General features: G+C 47.4%; 1 protein-coding gene across 9 annotated transcripts in view; it reads right to left on the bottom strand.

Annotated features, from left to right (window-relative positions):
- Positions 1–2437: 2437 nt before the first annotated feature.
- The window catches only part of DHRS2 (dehydrogenase/reductase 2), a 36955-nt gene continuing 15360 nt past the window's right edge, over positions 2438–24032 (bottom strand). For 2 of the 9 annotated variants that reach the window (XM_072837956.1, XM_072837957.1), the window contains 9 exons: positions 13607–13753; positions 11037–11216; positions 10687–10864; positions 10074–10175; positions 6943–7013; positions 5610–5661; positions 4731–4865; positions 4410–4465; positions 2438–3960 (listed from right to left, as the gene is read on the bottom strand). In XM_072837956.1, the coding sequence (XP_072694057.1) occupies positions 3849–3960; positions 4410–4465; positions 4731–4865; positions 5610–5661; positions 6943–7013; positions 10074–10175; positions 10687–10864; positions 11037–11176 (846 nt within the window). In that variant the 5' untranslated portion in view covers positions 11177–11216; positions 13607–13753 and the 3' untranslated portion in view covers positions 2438–3848. Of the gene's footprint in view, positions 3961–4409; positions 4466–4639; positions 4866–5609; positions 5662–6942; positions 7014–10073; positions 10176–10686; positions 10865–11036; positions 11217–11536; positions 11736–11862; positions 12005–12436; positions 12547–13606; positions 13762–24032 lie in introns of all 9 variants that reach the window. The other 7 variants (XM_072837955.1, XM_072837954.1, XM_072837960.1 and 4 more) reach the window with 5 other exon arrangements.

The raw sequence follows: 24032 nt of genomic DNA, 5'->3' as shown, positions 1-24032 counted from the left end.
ACCCTAGAATTCCCTATTGCCCTGATACTTTCTTCCAGGTCTTTCTTTAGGAATCAGAGATAAAGGGCTTAACTTGAAATATATAAATAGAGACAAAATATTCCCAGGTGGAGAGTCAGATATTCCAAGTGATCCTGAGGATCTCCCTCCCACAGCTGGCAGAGCTAGTAGCTGAGTGGTCCCTCTCACTGCCTCCCCCAACTAACCTGGCTCCATTTCCTCCTCCCCCTCCTCCCCAGTCCCCAAACCAACAGAAACACTCTGATGTGCCAAATTTGGTGGTGATAGTCGTGGGGGGTTTCATTTTTCATGCATCAGCCCAACCTGGTCTGGAGTCCTCGTACACTTGTGAGGCTGGAGGGAGAATACACAGGCCTGTCCTTCTTTCTGTCCTTGCATCCTTCCTGTTCTGGGCTTGCCCTGGGCAACATGGGCCCAGGGTGGGCTTTTCTGGACACTTCTCCACAGAGGAAGGGCCAAGGGCCACACATGGAGTGCAAACTATCTCTCCAAACCCACCATGTTCACTTGCTCTCTCTTCCAGCCCCTCCTCCTTCCTGAGATCAGTTCCACTACACCAGGGATACATGCCCATTCCCACAAACACACAGCATGTATTGCTGAGACACTGAACCCCATTCAGCATCATCACTCCATTGCATGCAAAGTTCTCGTCTCCTTTGGCAGCATCTCCCTGCCTCCAGCACTGGGTCCAGAACCAGGGCCTTCCTTCCCAGTACCATGCCCTCACCCTTCCCCAAGGGCTCTCATCCTGGGAGGGGGAGGACTCCACAGCCCCTGCCCCACTCTCAGGCTGCTCTCTCCACTCTGGGTCCCTGTTGTCCTCTGCACGACTCTGGGTGTCCTCCTTGTGGGCCTAAGGAGCACTGTTCCTGCTTGCCTGGCCACTTCCCTGTCTTTCCCTACGCTTTGCCCCTGCAGAATGTAGGAGGAGGTCATGGGGTTGGAGATATAATAACAAGGTTCTGCCTATAGCCTTGACTATTCTAGGGCTGTGGGAGCCCCCAGCATGTCACCTCCCTGGGCTTGGTCTTCTTACCTGTAGAATCCTGTTCTGCTCTCCCCCATCTGTCCCAACTACTCCCCAAGGCTGAAGCCTTCAGCCTGAGCTTTATGCCCTTGGTTTACTGTTGTATTCTAATTCTTCACCCCAGACCCCTCAGCCAGGCCACTTCTGGTGGCATCCTAGCCCTGCACCTGTGGTCCAGACAAGTCCCAACCCTAGAAAGATCCCAATGTCCCCATTTCTGCCATTGGAATTTCCTAAGAGAATTTTTAAAACATTTTATTTATTTATTTGAGAGAGAGCACAAATGAGGGGAAGGGGCAGAGGGAGAAAGAGAAGCAGACTCCCCACTGAGCAGGAAGCCTGACCTGGGACTTGATCCAGGACCCCTAGCATCATGACTTGAGCCAAGGACAGGCGCTTAACCAACGAGCCACCCAGGTGCCCCATAAAGGTGTCTTGATACCTTATGTCCTGATATTCACAACAAACCCCTTGCAGCTACACTTTAGTCTATGTTAATGAGGTAACTTTTGGAAAACACCAAAGGATGGGCTGGTTGCCAGAGAAACCAATCATAGGACTGGAGGGTTGAAACTTTCAGTTCTACCCTTGGTCTCTGGGGAGGGGAGAGGGGCTGGAGGTTGAATCAATTGCCAATGCTTGTGATTTCATCAGTCATGCCTATGTAATGAAGCCTCCATAAAACCCTAAAGGACAGGATTCAGAGAGCTTCTGGGTTGGTGACCACGTGGAGACTTGGGAAGAGTGTCACATGCGGAGCAGGCATGGAAGCTCCATGTCCTTTCCCCATATCTTGCCTAATGTAACTTTTCCATCTGGCTGTTCCTGAGTTATTACCTTTTATAATAAACTGATAATCTAGTAAGAAGACTGTTTCTCTGAGCTCTGTGAGCCACTCCAGCAAACTAATCGAACTCAAGAAGAGGTTGTTGGAATCTCCGATCTATGGTCAGAGTACAAGTGATAACAAGAACTTGCGACTGGCAAGTGGAGTAGGGCTGGTTCCAGACCACGCAGGGACTGGTCTTGTAGAACTGAGCCCTTAACCTGTGAGGTCTCACCCTATCTCCAGGTAGGTGGTGTCAGAATTAAGCTGGTATTAGAGAACTGCATGGTGTGGGGAAAGAGCCCACACCCTAGAATTGGGTCTAAAATTGTACTCCTATACTCCTAACCTACTCTTTCTTTTTTCCTGTACCTGTGTGCCTACTAGCACACTGTATAATTTATTTTTTAACATGTTTGTTGTTTGTTGTACATCTCCCCCACAAGAGTGTAAACTCTGCAGGGAAATAATCTTTGTTTTGTTCATGGTTGCTCTCTGAGTTCCTAGAACAGTGCCTGACATAAATGTACTCACTACATTTATTGAATGAATGAATACAGTCTGCATTATTTACTTATTTATTTTTAAAGATTGTATTTATTTACTTATTTATTTGAGAGAGACTGAGAGACAGAGAGTAGGGGGAGGAGCAGAGGGAGAAGGACAAGCAGATTCTGAGCTGAGCATGGACCCATACGTGGGGCTTGATCTCACGACCCCAAGACCATGACCTGAGCTGAAATCAAGAGTCAGGTGCTCAATCAACTGAGCCACCCAGCCACCCCATTTCTGCCTTATTTATTGATGAGTGCTTTAAACTCTTGTTCTCCCACCACAATGAAGGAACTTAAGAGAGGTTGGTTCTTTTTTTATATTTGTGTTCTCCAAGGTGCCTGGCCCAATGCATGGTTTGCAGCAGGGACCAATAAATGTTTTCATAATTGAATTAGTTTCAAGACAAAGACCCATGCCCAAGAGGTCCAGAGAGGGGACACCAGTGAGGGACTTCAGTGAGGTGAAAGCCAGCATTCAGTTGGAAGCCTTGTCTCAGGTTTTCCCTTGGGACCAATTCAGGACAAGACTTACGGATGGCATGAGAGGAAGACAGGTGTTCTCACGCCACTACTCCTCCCTGAGTCTGTTGCGCCTTGGACGGGCACACACAGAAGGAGGGTGCCACGAGCATCCCTCAGGAATAGAAAGGGACTTTACCAAGGGGAGACAGTCTTAAGAAGGTTCACACTGACTTCTCTCTTTTGTATAAATTATAAGGTCGCAACCTGGAATGGTATGCAAGATTTGGTGAGACTTCTTTCTTTAGGTTTTCAAAGGCCTGTGTGGCCCAGAAAACAGTGAGAATCACTAGCCTACAGGACCCCAGGGGGAATCCCAGAATCCTCCCTCCACGCCCCACTTGCTCAGCCTCCCCCAGCCAGCTCAGAAAACGGGGCAGAGCCTGCTATGAACACTCATTGGTCACTACCTGGGCTCTGTGAGTGGGCTCAGGGCAGCAGAGGGCAGAAGACAAGAGAGGCCCGTGTTCAGCCTCATTCCCCTTAGCTCTACCCTTCCCAGGAGTTCCAGGCTTGAGGAGAAATTAGAGTTGATTTTAGGAAAGGAATGTTCAAAGTCCAAGTGGCAGAGAGAAAGAGGTAACATCCTGAGTGTCTGCTCCTTCCCCTTATGTTCCAAAGTGCTCCAAAGTGTCAGCCCCATGAATTCCTTTGGCTCCACAGCCCCACAATAAGAACCCACATGTTGGTTAGATCACAGCAGCTGTATCAGAAGTACAGCAGTAGTCAAGCAAATGAGAACTCTGGGGGTCCTGCCTCAAAGCTGGCATGGATGAGCCCCCCAGATTGCTCATCTGGTAGAGCTTCAGACGTAATCACCTGACCTTAATGATTTCCCAGCCCACCCATCCCCAGGCTCCTGAGCCCAGACCCACAGCTCAGGGCCCCCTTAGCCCCATCAGAGCTGAGGGGAGAAGCCAGCCACCACGATGTTTTCTCCGTTGATGTAGCAGGCATCTGGAGAGCACAGGAAAGACACAAGTCCCGCACAGTCCTCAGGCTGCCCTAACCTGCATAGAAGGAGGACAGAACACATGTCAGTGACCTCAGACTCTGGTTCTGCTGCTCTGATGGGATTGGGTTCCAAGGAGGAGCAGGGCAGACTCAGCTGGACTGCTTGCACCCCGCAGGGCTCTGTGGAACCCAGACTTCAGCTACAGGAATGGCCAGGGGGTGTCTGGGTGGTTCAGTGGTTGAGTGTCTGCCTTTGGCTCAGGGTGTGATCCCAGATTCCCAGGATCAAGTCCCACATGGGGCTCCTTGCATGGATCCTGCTTCTCCTCCCTCTAGCTGTGTCTCTGCCTCTCTTTCTTTGTCTCTTGTAAATGAATAAATAAAATCTTTAAGAATATATATATATATATATAAAGGAATGGTCAGTACAAATAGGGAGAGGCCGGCTTGTGAGACAGATGGGCCACCCCTCTCCAGGTGTACTCAGATTACCAAGGCTCCAAACCTTTGCAGGCGGTACTTCTCCTTGAAGTTGTTCCAGAAAACTTCATTCATGTGTAACTGGACAAAGGGAAGACAGAAACAATCAGTGCTGCTAAAACAAGGAGATGGGCAGGGCCACAGGTGATCCCAGGGCACAGCACCCCTAGCAGATTTGCCTTTCTCGAGGGTGATAGGCTGAGTCATGGCTGACTTCAAAGGACAATGAGGACCTCAGCCGTTAGGGACACTAACCTGAGGCTTCAGTCATTCCTTTATCCCTTAGTCGGTGGAGAGGTTTCTACTGAGCCCAGCTGGGAAATGGGGGACACACCCCGGTCCTCACCACTTTGCTGAAGTTAGTCTTGATTATTCCTGGAACCAGGCAGTTCACCCGGATGCCCTTGGGGGCCAGCTCCAATGACAGCGTCCTGGTGAGACCCAGCAGGGCCGTCTTACTGACATTGTAGGGACCCAGCTCCTGGGAAGGGAATCAAGACAATGATTAGAGTATGGGGAAGTAGGGGTGCCTGAGTGGCTCAGTTGGTTAAGCATCATGATCTCAGGGTTGTGAGATTGAGCCCCACGTTGGGCTCCCTGCTCAGCAGGGAGTCTGCTTGTCTCTGTCTCCATCTGCTCATTCTCTCTGTCTATCTCTCAAATAAATAAATAAATCTTAAAAAAAAAAAAAAGATGTGAGAAAAAAGGGGTGCCTGAGTGGCTCAGTCAGTTAAGCATCTGACTCTTGATTTCAGGGCAGGTCACCATCTCAGGGTCATGAGATTGAGCCTCATCATTGAGCCCCCATTGGGCTTGGCACTCAGCAGGGAGTCTGCTTGGGAATCCTTCCCTTTCCATCTGCCCCTCCCCACACATACACTGTCTCTCAAATAAATACATAAATCTGAAAGAAAGAAAGAAAGAAAGAAAGAAAGAAAGAAAGAAAGAAAGAAAGAAAGAAAAGAAAAGACACAGGGAAGCAGAGGAAAGTATCTGTTGGATTTCTCACCTACAGATGATCCCACCCCTGGCCCAAGCACAGAGCTCAGAAAACCCTCCCCAGCCTAGTCTGAGAACAGAAGCTGCCTGTGCAGCAGGCACATGGGCATCAACTCAGCCTACGGCAGCAGGAGTGAAGTGGGGGTCTGTCCCAGGCATTATCCCTGTGGCATTCTGAGGACTCCTTCCCCTAATCTAACCAGGTGCACCCTGAGCAAGCACTCACCACATGTGGTATATATGCTGCAATGGAGGAGACCAGGATGACTGCCCCCATCCTGAGAGGAGACAGACACAAGAGGAGACAGGAAACCAATAACTTACCATGGATTGAGGTGCTATTATGATTTTTAAAAGACATAAAAATTTGAATAATACCATTTTAATGATTATAGTCATTGAATAATGCCATCCTCGGAACAGCAATATAGTTCCTGTTATTATCCCCATTTCAGAGCTGAGCAAACAAAGGCTCAGCAGGGCTTAGCAGCAGAGCCATAAATGGCAGAGCCAGGACTCTAACCTCACCTCTCTGACCCAGTGTCCATGCTCCAAGCCATTATACTCTTCTGCCTTTCCCTGGGGAAGTGAGGAGCAGAAAGCCAGCTGCTTGTGGAAGGGGAAGAGTGAGCGTGGTGAGGAGGCCCCCAGTGCTAAAAGTGAATACCTATCAATGGACCACCTCTGAGAAGCAGATGAGGCAGGAGGACACAAGAAATGAGAGTCAGTAACTTTTCCTTCTATCCTACGCAGTCCCGGGCCAGCTTCTAAAGGGTACATCTACACAGAGGAATCTGAGGAGCAGCTATGTCCTAAGGGAGAGAGCAGCCTGCATCCCTGCCACAAGACCCCTGAGACTATGTATGGGGTGCAGCCGAACATGCATCATCTGGAATCCAGGCAGTCTCTCTGGAGGCTGAGAAGCAGGGAGCAGGGCAGCCTGGGTGGCTCAGCGGTTTGGTGCCACCTTCAGCCCAGGGTGTGATCCTGGAGACCCAGGATCGAGTCCCACGTCGGGCTCCCTGCATGGAGCCTGCTTCTCCCTCTGCCTGTGTCTCTCCCACTCTCTCTCTCTCTCTCTCTCTCTGTATGTGTCTCTCATGGATAAATAAATAGAATCTTAAAAAAAAAAAAAAGCAGGGAGCAAGGAGGGGCCCAGGATGGGCTTCTCCCCACGGGGAGCAAAGGGGCAGACCCTGTCACAGATCATAAATTGGTGAAAAGACACTGGCCAGCAGTTCGAGAAGCAGAGTAGAGGAGGGTGGGAATGACCTGCCTACGAGGCAAAGGAGCTAAAGCACAGCCCTTTCCCAAACCCAGTGATGTCAAGGCCAATGACACCATGCCTGAGCCCCAGGAACAGCACCCTCATCCTATAGCCACTAGAATTAGAAGCTGTAGCTGTGCAAAAGATGAGGCAGGGCAGAGGGAGAGGGATGTGGAGACTCCAAGGACACCTCTTTGGTTCCCCTTCCCAGCTGGGCCCCTATGTTCTCCAGACTCCATTTTTGCACTGATTCCCCACCAGTTCCCACTGCCCCTGCCACCCGGCAACCTACCCCCTGTTCTCCATGTGGGGCAGCAGCTGGCTCAGCAGCAGGGCTGGCGACTTCACATTCACATCCAGGATCTGAAATCAGAGCAGAGGCCAGAATGGAGGGCAGAGAGACACAGTCAGCCCTCGGCCCAGGGTCCGTTCTCAGAAGACACTTGGAGCCCAGTCATTTGTGTGGCAAACCCAGGAAGGTGCAGATCTGAGGTTCATTTCCCTTCTGATCAGGACAAGAGTGGTTTCCCACTTGCTAATGTTAACAGGCAGGCAGGCTAAGTGGCAGGCCCGTGAACAGAGCCCTGAAAACGTGAACTGGTCAGGACTAGGATGAAGGAGGGAAGTGTTCAGGACTTTCTTTTTCTTTTTCTTTTTATTATTTATTTATTTATTTATTCATGAGAGACACACAGAGAGAGGCAGAGACACAGGCAGAGGGAGAAGCAGGCTCCATGCAGGGAGCCCGATGCAGGACTCGATGCCGAGACCCCAGGATCATGCCCTGAGGCAAAGGCAGACACTCAACCACTGAGCCACCCAGGTGCCCCATGCTCAGGCCTTTTAAAGAAGCTAGATTATGAGCTGGTTGTGCAGAGAGAAGTCATAAGCAGAGGCCCCTGGAAAAAGATTGAAAGTAGAACAGATAGAGGGAAAGGAGATTTCTGGAAGAGCTGTCTTTGTCTGTCTGTGTTTTTACTCATTTGTGTCCTTGTCTTGTCCCAGTAGAATTGAAGGCATCCTCACAGGGCAACAGCATAAAACAAATCAAATAGGTATAACATGTGAAGAAACAGTGTAGGAAGATAAGCAAAAGCCAGAGCAAGGTTGATGCCCATGGTTCACAGCATGAGGTAAGGACTAAGCATCACTCTCCTATTCGTCCACAAAAATGCCAGCTGTGAAGGCCTATGTGCATGCCTATTTTTATCACCTACTTGTCTCTAAGCTTTCCTGGGGCCATCATTAAAAGGGAGACACAACAGAGAAGGGCCATTCTGGGAGCTCAGTGCCCACGCTGGGCCCACCTGCAACTAAAACCTGGATCTGGCCTCAGGCATGAGGGTCCCTGATCCTCTGTCCAGGGACTCAGTCTGGTGGGACTGGGACAGAGGAAAGGTAAGAGGGAACTGGCTGGGAGAGATGTAGAGACTGAGCCGGGGGCTAGGACACAGTGCCAGCTGGGGCTAGAGTGGTACCAGGATCCCACCTGTGGGGCAGCATTTTGTGTAAGATCAATGTGTCCTGTGTCTCTAGGGAGTGAGGCTGCACATCTACAGCATTTCCCCACATCTTCATCCCACACCCAACCATTCCTTTGGATGAGGACAGGGGAAAGGCTTCAATGGAGAGCTGCTGAGGCCCATGTGTTGATGGGTTGCCAGTGTTGGGGATGACCCCGAGGATTGTAAGAAGTGGTTCAGATGCCCAAAGGGGGGCCTAGCATGAGGTCCCCAATAAGAAGGAATTGATGGTTAGACTACAGGACTTCCTGCCCATTTTCTGCTCAAAACAAAGCCCCACCATCCCACCAATGTCTGCTCTAGGTTCCACGTGTGTCAGGCTAGATGATGGGCTCAGACAAGGCCTCTCCTAGACTCAGCAGCCAAACAGGAGCCAAGGAAAAGGTGCGAGTTTCTCCTCTTCTTAAAAGAACTGCCCTATTAGAGAAGCAGGTAGAGTAGCTCCCAGTGCCATGAAGTCCTGAGTAGAGATTGTGGGCCTGAGAAGATTGGATGCTGGAGAGTCCTCAGGCAGGAGAAGGATGGAGAAATGGTGGAAGAGGAGATGGGAAACTTCACAACCAGCTGGAGAAAATGGGAGTCTGCCCAGGGGAGGTGCTCAAACTGGCCCAGTGACAAAGTGCGCAAGAAGGAACCCCCCCAGGACACCTCCTAAAAACTGCATTCAGATAAAGCAGAGCTTCAGGTAAATTTCAAACTGGTTTTGTGACCATTTCCCCTCTGAGGTGGTGACAGATGTGTTTGGGGACGACTCCTACCCAGTGGTGTGGACTGCCCATAGACCAGTAAGGCCTTGGAGAATAGGGTGGCAGCAGAGAAAGTAAGGCCGGGCTGTGGGCTAGCACACTCAGCTTCAGGAGGGAAGATTTCAAATGGGTTCTGAGAAAAAGAGATTCATGATCCCATGAACTAAGACACTAAAAGGGAAAATGACTCAGGAGGGTTAGGACACTGTCAGCAATGAAATCCCAGCTACCTAATCATGAATGATCCTTCGGAGGCATTAAGGAAGCTGAGGAGCTTGGGGAGGCTGCTAGCAGTGGCTGCAGGGAGCTCAGGTTTCAGGCCATCTGTGAGGATGGAGGGAAGGGCATCCAGCCAAGGCAGACAGACAGGAGGGAGCGGCCTGAGAACGATGTCTATAGAGCACAGAGACCCAAGGAAGGCAGAAGGAAATGTTCTGGCCAGTGCCTGGGATGGAGGGGAATGCTAACAACGGCGGGAAGATGAGGATTTCACTGCAGGCCATCCTGTCAGGAGGACTCAGGAACCAAACACAGGAGTGAGTAGAATAGGAGTCATAGAATAATGAAGGCCAAGGTGGACCTCAAGACATTTTATCAAGTCTCTTCTGGACCCTGTGGACCAGGAGGCAGGATCATTAGTTGGAATGCAGTGGGTTGGAATGTCTGAGCTCATGGAAAGCTGATGGCTGGGCCTGGGCCTGCCAGGTATAGCAGGTTCCTCTGAGGGACAGTGAGGAACTCTCATCCAGGAAGGGTGAAGAATCTCAGTGGCAGGTACGCATCCCCAAAGAGGAGCAAAATCACCAAAGGATATAAAATACATCTACTGTGGACAAAGAGTAGAGACCTGACTATTTTTTACTCTTACTAAGAGCAGAGACTTACTCCCACAGCTATATCCCCAGAGCCTGGCATATAGCAAACCCCCAATAAATATTTGCTGAATGAATAAATACAGATAGGAAGAAAAATAAAAGCAGAAAGAATGTAGGAACCCACTTTGAAAGCACACAAATTGAAAAGTGGCATCGTGGCACATTCCAGGGGACAAGTGATCAGTGCCTGTTTTTACAGTCACTTCAGGAAAGGAGAGTCGAGTCTCAGTGGGAGAGCATGTTAGACCCCTGAGCCAGCTCTCCTCAGCAGCCTCTCACCTTGTCCCACACCTCCTCACTGGCCTGCAGGGTGCTTCTCACCAGGGGGTTGACGGCTGCATTGCACACCAAAAAGTCCAGTCCCCCATAGTGCTCCAGGACCTGGGGGGAGGGGTGACACACAGGGGTGTAAGTGTGGAGAAGGCCTGAGGAGGCCTCACCCTCCAGCACCACAGCCTGGTGCACAGGGCACTGAGGCAAACCTTGCTAATTAGATCCTGTCCGGACCAGCTGGTGTGAGAACCAAGCTGTGGTGATGGCAGGTGCCCCGACAGGCCCAAGCACAGGTTCTGCCTCACTGAGGGCATCAGGGGAGGGTCTGTCTCCTCCAGGAATCCCTCCATGGGCTTGGGATGGGGAATCCCTCTAGATTCGTCCTCAACCACAGTTCTCCAGGGTGTGGGAAGGGGGCAAGGGTCCTCTCATGGACAAGCCCCTCTCCAGAAAGCCATGTGCACGATGAGGTCCGCCCAAGTAGATGGTGAGCAATTCTGGTTTCAAGACGCGTTGTAGGGCCTCCCGCAGCCCCCGGTCCCGGCCCCACCTAGGGCTGAGCAGCATGGGAAGGGCTCTGTGCATTCTCCTCCCTGTGTCCTTCCACCCTGCCCCTCACCGTGGCCACCAGCCGCTCCCGGTCCTCGGCCTTCCCCACGTGGCACACGGTGCCGGTCACGCTCAGCCCCTCGCCCTGCAGCGCTGCCACCGCCCGGTCCACGTTGTGCTGCTTCCGGCTGCTGACCACCACGTGCGCCCCGTCCCGGGCCAGGCGCCGGGCGATAGCGAAGCCGATCCTGCGGCAGAGATGGAGGGAACAGGACAGCCTCAGCCCGCTGCCACCATTGTCGCTCAACCCAGCCCTGGAAACCAACAAGGCTGTGTCCCGATCTGCAACCCCAAGGTCTCTCTGTGGAAGCGAGAGTCCTTGGGAGGGGTCAAGACCCATAGGGCAATCAGGGCACTTACCCATCAGTGGCCCCGGTGACCACAGCTACCCGATTGGCCAGGACCCCCTTTTGGTCTATCCCAGTGCTGTTCATGCGCACAGAGAGCCCAGCATAGGAACGAAACAGGCCCCTGCTGACATAGGCCACTGCTTGGAACATGCTGGCCAGTGCCTTTTTCTGCTTCCTGCTGAACTTGGCCCTGGAGGAAAAAAACCAACTTCACCTGTCACCGATGCCGTAGTAATGATGGCCATCTACCCTCAGCTCCTCCAGACAGCCAAGGCCAGCAGCAGAGAGCCAGAGAGAGCAGAGCCAGGCAGGGTGATTTTCAAACACGTGAGCCTCAGGTCAGGAAAATGCTAGGAAAACTCTATTTATAAAACTGGCAAATGGGAATTTGAGACCTAACATTCAGTAGACAAGATTGTTTTCCCATTCAGTCCGTGTGCAAGCACTGAGAGCTTGGAACGCATCAGAGAGAGCAGTCCCGGGTTCTAAATGCCTGCATACAGTCCTCACCAGGCTGCTGAAGTGAAGCTGACTGAGTAGAGGCTGGGAGGAGGCCGAGCCAGCCAATGCAGCCCCACACCAGGCTGCAGGGTGCAGACTGTCCCAACACCCTCTGGAAGGAAGGAGCTGCTGTAGGTGTGCGCAAGTGTTAAAGCGATGTGAGGACCCGACGTGGAGAGACTCAGAGATGTAGACACTTTCCTCTGAACTGGAAATACATCAGAGATGCTTGTGTAGGGGACCCTCTTTTGCCTAGACCCCAAATTTCCCAGCTCCACATCACTGTGAGCCCAGAGACTCCTGCCTCCCCCAGTGTGAGATTCCCATTTGCTTACTCAGGAGCCCTGCAGGGTCCTGGATCTAGGAGTCTGATCTTTTTCCTGCGGAGGCAGGTGAGGAGGAATGGTTGGAGCAAGGAGTTGTCAAGGACACCGAGGGACTTGGGATGCACTTTTAAAGCAGGAGAGTGCCAGAAAGCTGAAAGAGATGCAGGCTCTGGTAGCTCTGGACGGAGGGGCCAGCAGACCTTCACTTTCAAGAGGCTCTGGTGAGGGCTGACTGTCTGCAGACCCCCATCAGTTCCAGACCTGCTTTGGCCACTCCGACACCAAGGGACTCCTTGTTACTAAGCAACCCTTGTCATACCTACTGCATCTCCCTTGTTCCTTAGCAACCAACCCTTACATAACCCAGTTCCCTCAACTTAGGGGTCGGTATCTATAATGATCAGAAAATGGGTGCTGCTCAGAAATTATGGAGAAATTTCAGATTAAATATCAGGCTGTATCTATGTCATGATGAAGGTAACCAAATGCTCCGCTTTAAAAGAGACAGCCTTGGTTTCAAATTTATGTCTCTCCTGATACCATTTTTCCAAAGTTACCCTTTACAGATCCTAGACCCCCTCACCTTTTTGTCCTAGCTGCCGTCACTCTGCTCACTCTCTCTCATGCTCTCTCTCCTTTCTGCAAGGTCATATTCACAGCCTTTGGATTTGAAAGGATGAGGGATTTCGGCTCCTGAAAGAACCGAATAACACCTTTCCTAAACGGGATACCAGATTCTAAACACTTATGACCCCTGGGGGACTTCTCTCCCCTGGGTTGTGAGCACAGATTAACCCCATTCAGTGTCAGGGAATTGGTCTGTCTCCTTGGCTGGGAGGGCCAGTGGAAAAAGAGGAATCGCCTTTTGACAGGATGGGCCGCCCCCTGCTGGAAGAACCAAGTTATGGCATCTCTCCCATCTCAGCTAGTCTGTGGCTGTCCCCTCTGTGGTCTGCAACAGTTCTTACCAAGCCCTGCTCCTTTCCAAACTTGCCGTAAGATGGTTTGCAGGAAATATGTCCTACTTGTAGGGAAAAGCAGCTCTGGCCTAAATGCAGGTAGAGTGCAGAGAGACTAATCAAGCCTTATCTGTCTCCCTTGCTTCCCCTTCCCATTCAAGGCCCCTCTTTCCCAGGGCCTGAGACTGAGCAGCTTCCAAGGGCCCAGGCTCTCACTCACTCAGCCCTTGTTCTCACTTCTGCTTTTCTCTGGAGTAGTCAGCTGGGCCAGCGAGGCCAGAGTCGACTGGGGGTCCCGGGAGCTGAGAGGGGCCTCTGAGCCTGGCACTGCCCACTCTGATTCCCCTTACCAGGCTGAGCAGTTCAGACACCCAGAAAAGGAGGTGGGGAAGCCAAGTGGACATGCCCTCAAACTAGTCCCATCTTGGAGGTGGATGGCCTTCATCAAAGAGAAAAGGGAAAAGTCAAGAAAACAGAGGTTAGGGGAGAAATATGCAACAGTTAGAAACATTAAAGTCAGGGAAGAGAGAGACTAGGGAGCTATCCACAGAAGGCGTGTGACTCTGGCTCCAACTGCACCTTGGTAAGATGAGGGGCTGAGTTGGGGAGCCCTAAGGGTTCTGATAGCACCCCCTTCCAAGATCTTTGTTATGAGAATCGAAGGAGAAATAAAGACAGCTGCACATAGAGCCAGGCAGAAAGCAGCAGCAGCATAAAAAAATACAAAAGAGCAAAAGTGGGTGGGTCCAGTGTCACGGACCCCAACCCCCAACCCCCAACCGGGACAGCCTTACCTCAGGCCACACTGACGTTGCCTCCGCCTGACCTGGCTATGCTCTTGTCCTGAGCCCAGGTCAGGAGCCCTCCCGCTGTGGAGTCTGGCAGCTGAGTGCGAGGATGTGGGTAGGCAACAGGCTGGGTTTCAGGCCCTGTGATTCTATCTGAAAAACTCAAAGATTCATGGAATTTATAGTCCTAGAATTATGAAAGGTGGTGGTGACAAATGGCCTCCCCCACAGCTGGGGAGGAAGCTGGGGGATGGGAGTCGCCTGGGGGAAAGAACAGGTTTCTTGTCTGAGTAATAGTCTAGAGAATGCTGAATGTACCACTTGCCAGAGCCCCGTCCTGTCAGACCAGCTGTTCCTAGAAACTCACACAACAAAAACAGACCCCTGGGTCAAAGTGGGCTCCAGATGGCACCCTATGGGGCCTATGGGCTTAGCTGGCTGGGGAGCTGTGTATAAAGCCACCAAGATATTTCTACAGGCACCAAAAAGAGACTACAGACCTCAGTCCCAAAGCCAATGAAACAGGCCCTCCCCGCTGGATCCAGGGATCAGGCCCCTGGCACTACACAGCTCTCATGACTGGACAGTCCCAGGTATCCTTCTGCGTCTGCGCGGCTACCCACCACCCAGGCTATCACCTGGGTCCAAATATCTGAATGAGAGCCTCCTTCCTCCCAGGTGCTGTGTTAAGTGCTGTGAACACCAAAATAAGGAAGGCACAGTTCCCACCCTTAATAAGATTAAAGTCTAATGGAGAAATCAAATAAACGTAGTGCAGAGTGCTACATTTAAAAAAAAAATTTTTTTGCTCTGATTCTTTTTTTTTCTTTAATAATTATTCTGTGCCATCGATGGTAATTTTTTTAATTTAAATTCAATTTGAGGGGCAGCCCGGGTGGCTCAATGGTTTGGTGCCTGCCTTCGGCTCAGGGTATGATCCTGGAGTCCCAGGATCGAGTCCCACGTCGGGCTCCCTGCATGGAGCCTGCTTCTCCCTCTGACTGTGTTTCTGCCTCTCTCTTCTCTCCTCTCTGTGTCTCTCATGAATAAATAAATAAAATCTTTTTAAAAATTTCAATTTGAGAGTGCTACATTTTAAAATAGAAGCAGATTTGAGGCTCAGGAAGACCTCCAAGGAGAACTCAGAAAAAGTCACATAGAGATGCCTGTGGATATTTCAGAGGAGGCAGTCAGATGAGTCATCCTGGCACTCAGGATGGCAAGCCAGAGATCAGAAGAAAACTTTGCAAACTATTGGTTTGGGTGGAAGCAGCCTCATAAATGGATGAGATAGGCCTGAGAAAGTGATGAGGAGGAAAAGTCAAAACTGGAAGAGTAGCAACCGGCCTCTAAGAAGGTCCCCATGATCCTTGTAGGCTGGCATTCCCAGCCTTGTGGGATCCCCTCCTGCAGCAGAGTGGGGTTACCAGAAAAGTCACAGTAGGTGGCTTCTGAGATAAGGATACATAAAATTGAGTGTTCTGTCTTGGACTCTCTCTGATTCTCTCCTTCTCCCTTGGATCGTTCCCCTCTGCCATGTTGTGAGCACTCCTATGGTAGGACTGACTCATGTGGCAAGGAACTGAGCCCTGCCAACCACCATGTGAGCAAGCTCAGAAGCAAACCTCTTGGCCCCAGTCAAGTCTGGAGAAGACTACAGAGCCAGCTGAGAGTTTCACTTCAGCCTCATGAGACCTCCTGAGCCAGAACCACCAACTGCATTGTTCTCATTCCTGACTCTTGGAAACTATGAGATAATACATTTCCAAGCTCTTAAGTGTTAGGGTGATTTGTTATGCAGCAATAGATAACTAGTACAGGACTCTTGGAGAAAAATAGCTCATTGAAGAGTCAGAGCAGAGAATGCTGAACTATAAGATTTTCAAAAATAAGGTAGCCCCAGTTAAAACAGTGTTGCAGGGACCCCTGGGTGCCTCAGTGGTTGAGCATTTGCCTTCAGCTTAGGGCATGATCCTGGGTCCAGGGATGGAGTCCCACGTCCGGCTCCCTGCAAGGAGCCTGTTTCTCCCTCTGCCTATGTCTCTGCCTCTCTCTGTGTGTCTCATGCATAAATAAATAAAATCTTTAAAAAAAAAAAAAAAACACTGTTGCATTGATTCACGAACAGATAAACCAAAGGAGCAGAAGGGAAGGTTCAGAAATAAATACAAAAAAAAAAAAAAAAAAAACCACACACACACACAAAAGAAATAAATACAAACACACTTGAGAACTTCACATGTGATAAAGGTGGCATTTTGAATCAGTGAGAAAAAAGATTTATCAATAAATGATGTTGAGACAACTGGCTAGCTCTCTGGGGGAAAAGAAACTAAATTAGATCTGTGCCTTTCAAACCATACACCAAAATAAATTTCAGACGAATCAAAAATTTAAATGTTTAAAAAAATGAAACCATTAAAAACTGCAATAATTCTTGGGGCGCCTGAGTGGCCCAGTCACTTAAGCATCCAACCCTTGATTTCAGCTGGGGTCGTGATCTCAGGGTCAATGATCTTGGGATCGTGATCTCAGGGTCCTGAGATTGAGCCCCATGTCTGGCTCAGCACTGGGTGTGGAGCCTGCTTAAGATATTCTCTATCCCTCTGCCTGCCACTTGCACTCTCTCTGTCTCTCTCCCTCCTTCTCTCTCAAAACAAAACAAAACAGGGATGCCTGGGTGGTTTAGCTGTTAAGCCTCTGCCTTCAGTTAAGGGCATGATCCTGGAGTCCCAGGATCAAGTCCCACATCTGGCTCCCTGCATGGAGCCTTCTTCTCCCTCTGCCTGTGTCTCTACCTGTGTGTGTGTGTGTCTCATGAATAAGTAAATAAAATCTTAAAAACAACAACACTAGGGGATCCCTGGGTGGTTCAGCGGTTTGGCGCCTGCCTTTGGCCCAGGGCGCGATCCTGGAGTCCCAGGATCGAGTCCCACGTCAGGCTCCCGGCATGGACCCTGCTTCTCCCTCTGCCTGTGTCTCTGCCTCTCTCTCTCTCTCTCTCTCTCTATCATAAATAAATAAATCTTTAAAAACAACAACACTACAATACTTCTTTTACTTCTGCATGAAAAAAGACTACCTAAGAAAGCCAAAAGAAAAGTACAATTTATGTAATGTTTTAGAATACTAATATATTTAGCCAGACTAAAACTAATATATAGTGATAGAAATCTGTGGTTGTCTGAGTAGAGGGGCATGAGGGAACATTCTAGGGTGATGGAAATTTTCTGTATCTTGATTGGAACGGTGCATCTGTGGATGCACAGATATATGTGTTTGTCAAAGCTCCAGGAACTGTGCAATTAAGGTGTGTACATTTCACTGTCTCTGCAGCATACTTCAATAGGGTTGATTTTAAAAAGAAAAAGTAAAAGGGCAAACACCAGTAAGTGTGATCTTTTATAAAAACACAATTTCTCTACAGAAATTGATAGTCTTGAATCCTGACGTGCTTCCAATCCCTTTCTTCTCTGGGAGTGACCCTTCCCCAGCCTCTCCCAGGCATAAATGATTCAAAGCAGAATTCCTACAGCATTTTATGCTGTAGAGACAGAGTTGAGGTCTATATAAAGCATGCATTACTTTGCTTTGTTTTCTACACTGATTTGAAGTATCCTCTAATCTTGGCCTCTAGGATGGTGCTGGAATTAGACTGAATGTTTGTGTCCCTCCAAAATTCACGTAGAAGCCCATGTGATAGTATTAGGAGGTGGGGTCTTTGGGAGGTGATTGGGACATGAGGGTCGAGCCCTCATAAATGGGATTAGTACCCTTATCAAAGGAACTCTTGAGAGGTCCCTTATTCCCTCCACCAGGTGAAAACACGGCAAGAAGACATTTATGAACTGAGAAGCAGGTCTTCAACAGACACCGAGTCTGCCGGTGCCTTGATCCCAGCCTCCAGAACTGTGAGAAATAGGTATTTGTTGTTTAAGCCATCCAGTCTTTGTCATTTTTCACTATGGTGGCCTAAGCAGACTAAGACAGTTTAGTTGGCTGGTTTCGTAATTGGCTGATTGGTTGTTTGGAAGATTGGTTGATTCACAGACTAGGGAGATGGAAAAAGCAAGAGCTATTTCTCTAGGGGCAAAAATCTGCAATAAGGAAGGAAAAAAAAAGGAGAAGAAAATATTGCCCACAGTGGAATTTCATAAGACAAAAGTGGAGAAAACAATGGGGAAAGTAGTTATATGTGTGTTTCCTTGAGGAGGAAGAAAAGAGATGATAGAGAAGAAAGTTCTGGCAATGACCTCAAGGAAACCCCTTAGTATCCATAGCCTTTGGTAGTCATGGGGTAATGTAAAAAGACAGGGGCAGGCTAGAGCTCAGAAGCACAGGAACCACTGGCAGGGCCATGGTGGCTGCAGGAGAGTTATGCTAACCAAACTCCGAAGGCTACAATTCCAGGAAGACATATATGTGTTCAAAAACAAAACTTCCCATCGCAACTATAACCTCCCTCCAATTCATTCCCTGTGCATCCCTTTCACCACAGCATCTCAAAACCTTGACAAGCTACAAAAGCATTTGTCAGGAGAAAACCAGCTTGCCAATATGATTGCCGCCAACACCCTCCTCTCAGAGCTTCGTAGCTTATCCTCCCGTGAGCTCTGGCTCACAGAGGTGTCACACAGCACACTCAAATGAGCATCAGCAAGCTGCCGATGGATCGGGGTTCTACTGCACATCTTGGCACTGGAGGGTTCTCCTTTATGTACCTTTTATGAGATTGACAGATTTAACAAATAAAAAACAAACAAACCAGAATGCCCAGTTAAATTTGAATTTCAGATAAACAAAAAGCAATGTTGTAGTATAAGGACATCCCCAAAATTGCATGGGACATGCTTATACTAAAAAAGCTATTCTTGGTTTATTTGAAATTCAAACTTACCTGGGCACCCTGTGTTTTATCTAGCAACCATGCCCTTTTACAGTGGTGGTAACTGTTATCCAAAGAATAGTGACAGCCATCAGCTTCTTTACTCTTTATTCTTTTTGTCAGCTTATTAATTGAAAAAATATCAAAATATAAATTTAACACCTCACCCAGGAGAAAAATGAAGAACAACTATTATTTATAAAATATAAATATATATATATATGATGCCTGTAACACGTAAGTACAGTATCCTTGCATCCTTATGCATCCATTTTTTTTAAATATATGGATAAAGGAAAAGTCCTCCATTATTAAGCCACCAAATTCCTATACTTCCCAAAAGTAATCACAATTAACAGTGTATTCTTCTAAAACTTTTCCGCTATTTGCATACATATAGAATATGTAGATTTGTGTGTTAGTGTGTATCACATTGTAAATGCTGTTCCACTGTTCTGCAACTGGTTACATGGTAGTACAAATAGATCTACCTCCTTATTTTTAAAAGTTGTACAATACTCCACAGGATAAACATTATCTCCTCGTTCAGCAATTCGCAAAGTAGGGTTAGAAAAGCCCCTGAGGGATCCTTTTAGGGGGTCTATGAGGTCAAAATTATTTTCATAATAATAATAAGATATTACTTGCCGTTTGCACCCTCAGTCTCACAAAGAGTACAGGGGAGTTTTCCAGAGACTACATGTGGGTGATGATGTCATTGCTCTGACAGCTAATGGAATGTGTGTATACTTCTTATGTTTTCTAAAATTTTCTTGGGAATCCCTGGGTGGCTCAGTGGTTTAGTGCCTGCCTTTGGCCCAGAGCATGATCCTGGAGTCCCAGGATCAAGTCCCACATCAGGCTCCCTGCATGGAGCCTGCTTCTCCCTCTGCCTGTGTCTCTGCCTCTCTCTCTCTCTGTGTGTCTTTCATGAATAAATAAATAAATAAAATCTTTAAAAATAAATAAATAAATAAATAAAATTTTCTAAAGAAGTAGATTTAGGGTATAAATATGTACACTTTCAAGAGATGAACTTAGTTTGTTTTCAGACTTCCTAGTTGTCTCCAGTTATACATTCTACAATTTCATTGTTATTGTCCAATAAATTGTTATTTTAAAGTTCTGGGATTTTCTTGTACTTGTGTGAAAACACAAGGAACAAGTACACTTTACCTTGTTTTGAAATAATATTTTAAAATATTTTCCAGGATATTTTTCAGGAGCTCCTGGGTGGCTCAATCGGTTAAGCATCCAACTCTTGGCTTCAGCTCAGGTCATGATCTCAGGGTCATAAGCCTGAACCTTGTGTCAGGCTTGAGATTCTCTCCCTCTGCCCCTGCCCTCTCGCCTGCATGCTGTCTCTCCTACTCTCAAATAAATAAATAAAATATTTTTTAAAAACCTTTCTAAATTTTGAGTTTTATCCGAAATTGTTATTTTAAAATGCAGTAGTATTTTATTCTACCACATAAAATCATTCATTTACATTATATTTGTCCTCTTCAAGGATTCATCATTGGCTTAAGAAAGATAGATTAAAAGACTTGCTTTGTCAACCCACAGCTGCATCATCTACATCTAAAAATACTGGAAAGGGCAGCCCGGGTGGCTCAGCGGTTTATTGCCACCTTCAGCCCAGGGCCTGATCCTGGAGACCCCCACTCGAGTCTCACGTCGGGCTTCCTTCATGGAACCTGCTTCTCCCTCTGCCTGTCTCTGCCTCTCCCTCTCTTTCTCTGTGTGTTTCTCATGAATAAATAAATAAAATTTTTAAAAAAAGAAAATTTAAAAAAATAAATAAAAATACTGGAAAGGATGAAAGTGGACTATCCAAGAGTTCTCTGACTAGAGGAAGGAAAGGACATACTCCAAAGAAATTGTGAAAAACTAAGTAAACAACAAGAATATGATAAATTCCAGATTTCCCTCCACTCTGCGGATATTAGTTTATCTTAGGACATGTGATGCAGCGGACACTATTTTAAATAGTGTTATAGGGCTAGGTAAGATGCAGCATCATTTTGAGACCAGTCACTCAGTTGACAGAAAAAGGAATTGCCTTTTTTCTTTTTTTTTTTTAAAGATTTTATTTATTCATGACAGACACAGGCAGAGGGAGAAGCAGGCTCTAGGCAGAGAGCCCCACGCGGGACTGGATCCTGGGTCTCCAGGATCACACCCCAGGCAGCAGGCGGCGCCAAACCGCTGCGCCACCGGGGCTGCCCCAGCACTGCCTATTTCAAATGTAGATGGGATGAGCTCTTTAAAAGCAAAAAAAAAAAAAAAAAAAAAAAAATTTCCAAGAGCTTTTCAGAGTGGAAATGAAAGTCACTGAAGGATATTGCAGGGTAAGTTATCACATTGTGTTAGCTGGAGAAGGGCACACTGTAGCTGAGAGATGATCCAGCAGTGTGCACTGACACACCAAGTGTCTGCTGGAAGGGCTCCATGGAAGATATTCTGGGCGCGCTCACTTTGCAACAGTACAGTTGCTCACTCCCAAAATCAAAGATTTAGTCACAAACCTGAAGACAGAGTTCCTCTCTTGCCTGAAGAATGGTACTTTTACCTGACAAATGGATGGACCAACATGTTGTCTTGTTATTTATCCCATGTAGGCACAGACTAGTCCCAAGAGATCTTTTATGTGAATATTTGGCCACGAACACAAGTGGTGGTAAAATGTTCAGTGCTGACTAACTCTTGAATCTCATGGTTGCTCCCAAAAGAACAGTTTTGGCATTTCTGCTGCTGACTCAGAGCAGTGATGGACACAGGTGCTGGCACTCATCGAAATAAGGCAGCAGCAGCCAGCTGTCCAGGTAGCCACTGCGCTCCTTACTGCCACATACTTCAAGTCCGAGGAAAGCCAGTTGCACTTAAGATCATCATCTTAGATCTTGATCCTTGAAAACACATCTTTTTAACATTCTTGGGAAAGAAATGAGAAGTGTACAGAAAACGTTTCTGCCTCATACTGAAGAATGATGGTTATCTCAAGAACAAGCCCTTGTGCTATCGTTCAAGATGTGAACTGAACCATCTGCCTTTTTCGTGTAATTCTATTTTTACTGAAAAGAATGACTGACAGCCAAACTATGATTATTCAGATTCCAGGATTTGGCAGATATTTTCTCAAAAATGAACAAGGCAGACTATCACTTCAAGGGAAATAATTGCCAACATTTGCTGCCATTGATAAAATTTGAACTTTCCAGCAAAAGTTAGAATTGTAGAAAATTTCTATCTGCCATCCCGAGTTTGACAACTGCCTGACTCTCTTTTTCCCAATGAGATCAGTGTTGATGTTAATAAATGTGATTTTTGATATTGTACCACAGAATATGTCAACATCTGGAGGACCTGCATATCTCAGTGAACCAGAATTTTCCAGATACCAATGCATGATGTTACAAAATCACGTCTTTTCTTTTTAAGAAAAGATCCATTCAAAGTGCAAGATACCAAAGGGATTTTAATGTAACATTGTATCAAAAATTAGGGATCCCTGGGTGGCGCAGCAGTTTGGCGCCTGCCTTTGGCCCGGGGCACGATCCTGGAGACCCGGGATCGAATCCCACGTCGGGCTCCCAGTGCATGGAGCCTGCTTCTCCCTCTGCCTGTGTCTCTGCCTCTCTCTCTCTCTCTGTGACTATCGTAAATAAAAAAAAAAAAAAAAAAATGTTAAAAAAAAAAAAATTAAAAAAAAAAAAAAAAAACAAAAATTCCTTGATATAGTTTCAGATTCCACAGTGCAACTAATCTTTAAGAAATACCATTTATCAAATTTAGGTGTGGTACCAAAGAAAGATGTTAATGATTATCTGAAAAAGCTAAGATCCTCCCTCTTCCAACTGTGTATCTGCAAAGCCAGATATTCTTTATATACTTCCATCAAAAGAGCATATTGTAACAGATTAAATGTAGACTCAAGCAAGAGATTGCCAGACATTAAAGAGATTTTTTTAAATCTCTTCTTGCTAATTTTATTTTTCATTTAAAATGATGTTTACACAGGAATGTAAACTGATCCCAGCCACAATGAAAAACAATATGCAGTTTCCTCGAGAAGTTAAAAATAGAACTACCATATGATTCTGGATAAATATCCAAAGGAAATAAAATTATTACCTTGAAGCGATACCTATACTTCTATGTCCCTTGCAGTATATTATTCACTATAGTGAAGGTATGGCAACAACCACAGTGTCCCTCACTGAATGAATAGTACAATATGCACACAGTATTTCAGCCTTAAAAATGAAGGAAATGTCATTTGCAACAACATGGATGAATCTTCAGGATATTACACTAAGTGAAATAAGCCAGACAGTAAGACAAATACTAAATGGTATCACTTCTATGTGGAATTAAAAAAAAAGTCTGAGGCTCCTGGGTGGCTCTGTCAGTTAAGCCTCTGACTTGATTTTGGCTGAGTTTTGATCTCAAGGAACATCCCAGGCACTGACCAGGTGGTAACCACCTTTCTCCCTTCTTTCCCCTTCATTATATGCCCTGCCTCAATACTTCTGGACACCCCATGCTGGAGCACAGAGAAGGCCCAGTCCCAGACTCACCAGCTGGACTGGAGGTAATGACAGGAAGATACAGTATCTCGCCCTACAGAAGATCAGAGATGGGAATCTGGTGCCATCACCCTAGATTCCCTGAGGCCCATTTTGGGAGGTTTCTATTTTCACTCAGGTTTTAACTATTTCCCAGCCTGTATGTGCCTGAAACTTCCTGAAGCCACTCCCAACCAGCCTTCTTACCCTCAGACTCTCAAATCCGAGAAACCTACAGTGCAACCTGAAGGGCAGAGCAGTAATCTGGCAAGACAGCAGACCCCTTGACAGAGCTCCCCGCAGAGACCCCCCCCCCAGATAGTCTCTGTCCAAGGGAAGTAACTCAGAGAACAGGCTTCTCACAAACCCACCCCTTCCTGCCATCCCCTTCCTGCCATCCCCTACAGACAAGAGGCTCCAACTTCCTCCTCTAGGAGACTTTACCCAAATGGAAGGTCTGTCAATCCCTAGTCACCCCCAAGCTCTCCCCAGGTGAATATGGATCAGGCTCCTGGAGATTACAGGTCATTAATGGGATGATTAAGGGTGTCCTCCTACATACCAAAGGCCTTCAGGAGGCTTTATCCCCATCCTCCTCTTTCCTGAGCCTATAGTCTCCTTATTAATCCTCAATATTGACTCAACAAACTGTTACTGAGTTATAAATTATTCTAGGAATCATGAGGTGTTCATTTCACAATACAACATACAGAGACTGTTCCAGACTCTGCTCCCCCTCCAAGCTCCCCATCCCCCCTGGGTTCTCAGCTCCAGGTCCATCTAGTAAGTCAGCCTCCCCCTAAACCTTGCGTATACACAACAGTTAACTCAAAATGGAGCACAGATTCAAATATAAAACATAAAACTATAAAAATTTTAGAAGAAAATGTAGAGGAATCTCCCTAGATTGTTAATATGGTAAATTACATGGATTGATTGTTTAATATTTCCTGAGCTTTGCACCCTTGGTTGGTCACGA

This window comes from Canis lupus, chromosome 9 (genome assembly GCF_048164855.1).
Source record: "Canis lupus baileyi chromosome 9, mCanLup2.hap1, whole genome shotgun sequence".
NCBI lineage: Eukaryota > Metazoa > Chordata > Mammalia > Carnivora > Canidae > Canis > Canis lupus.
This window is presented reverse-complemented; position numbering and strand designations above follow the sequence as displayed.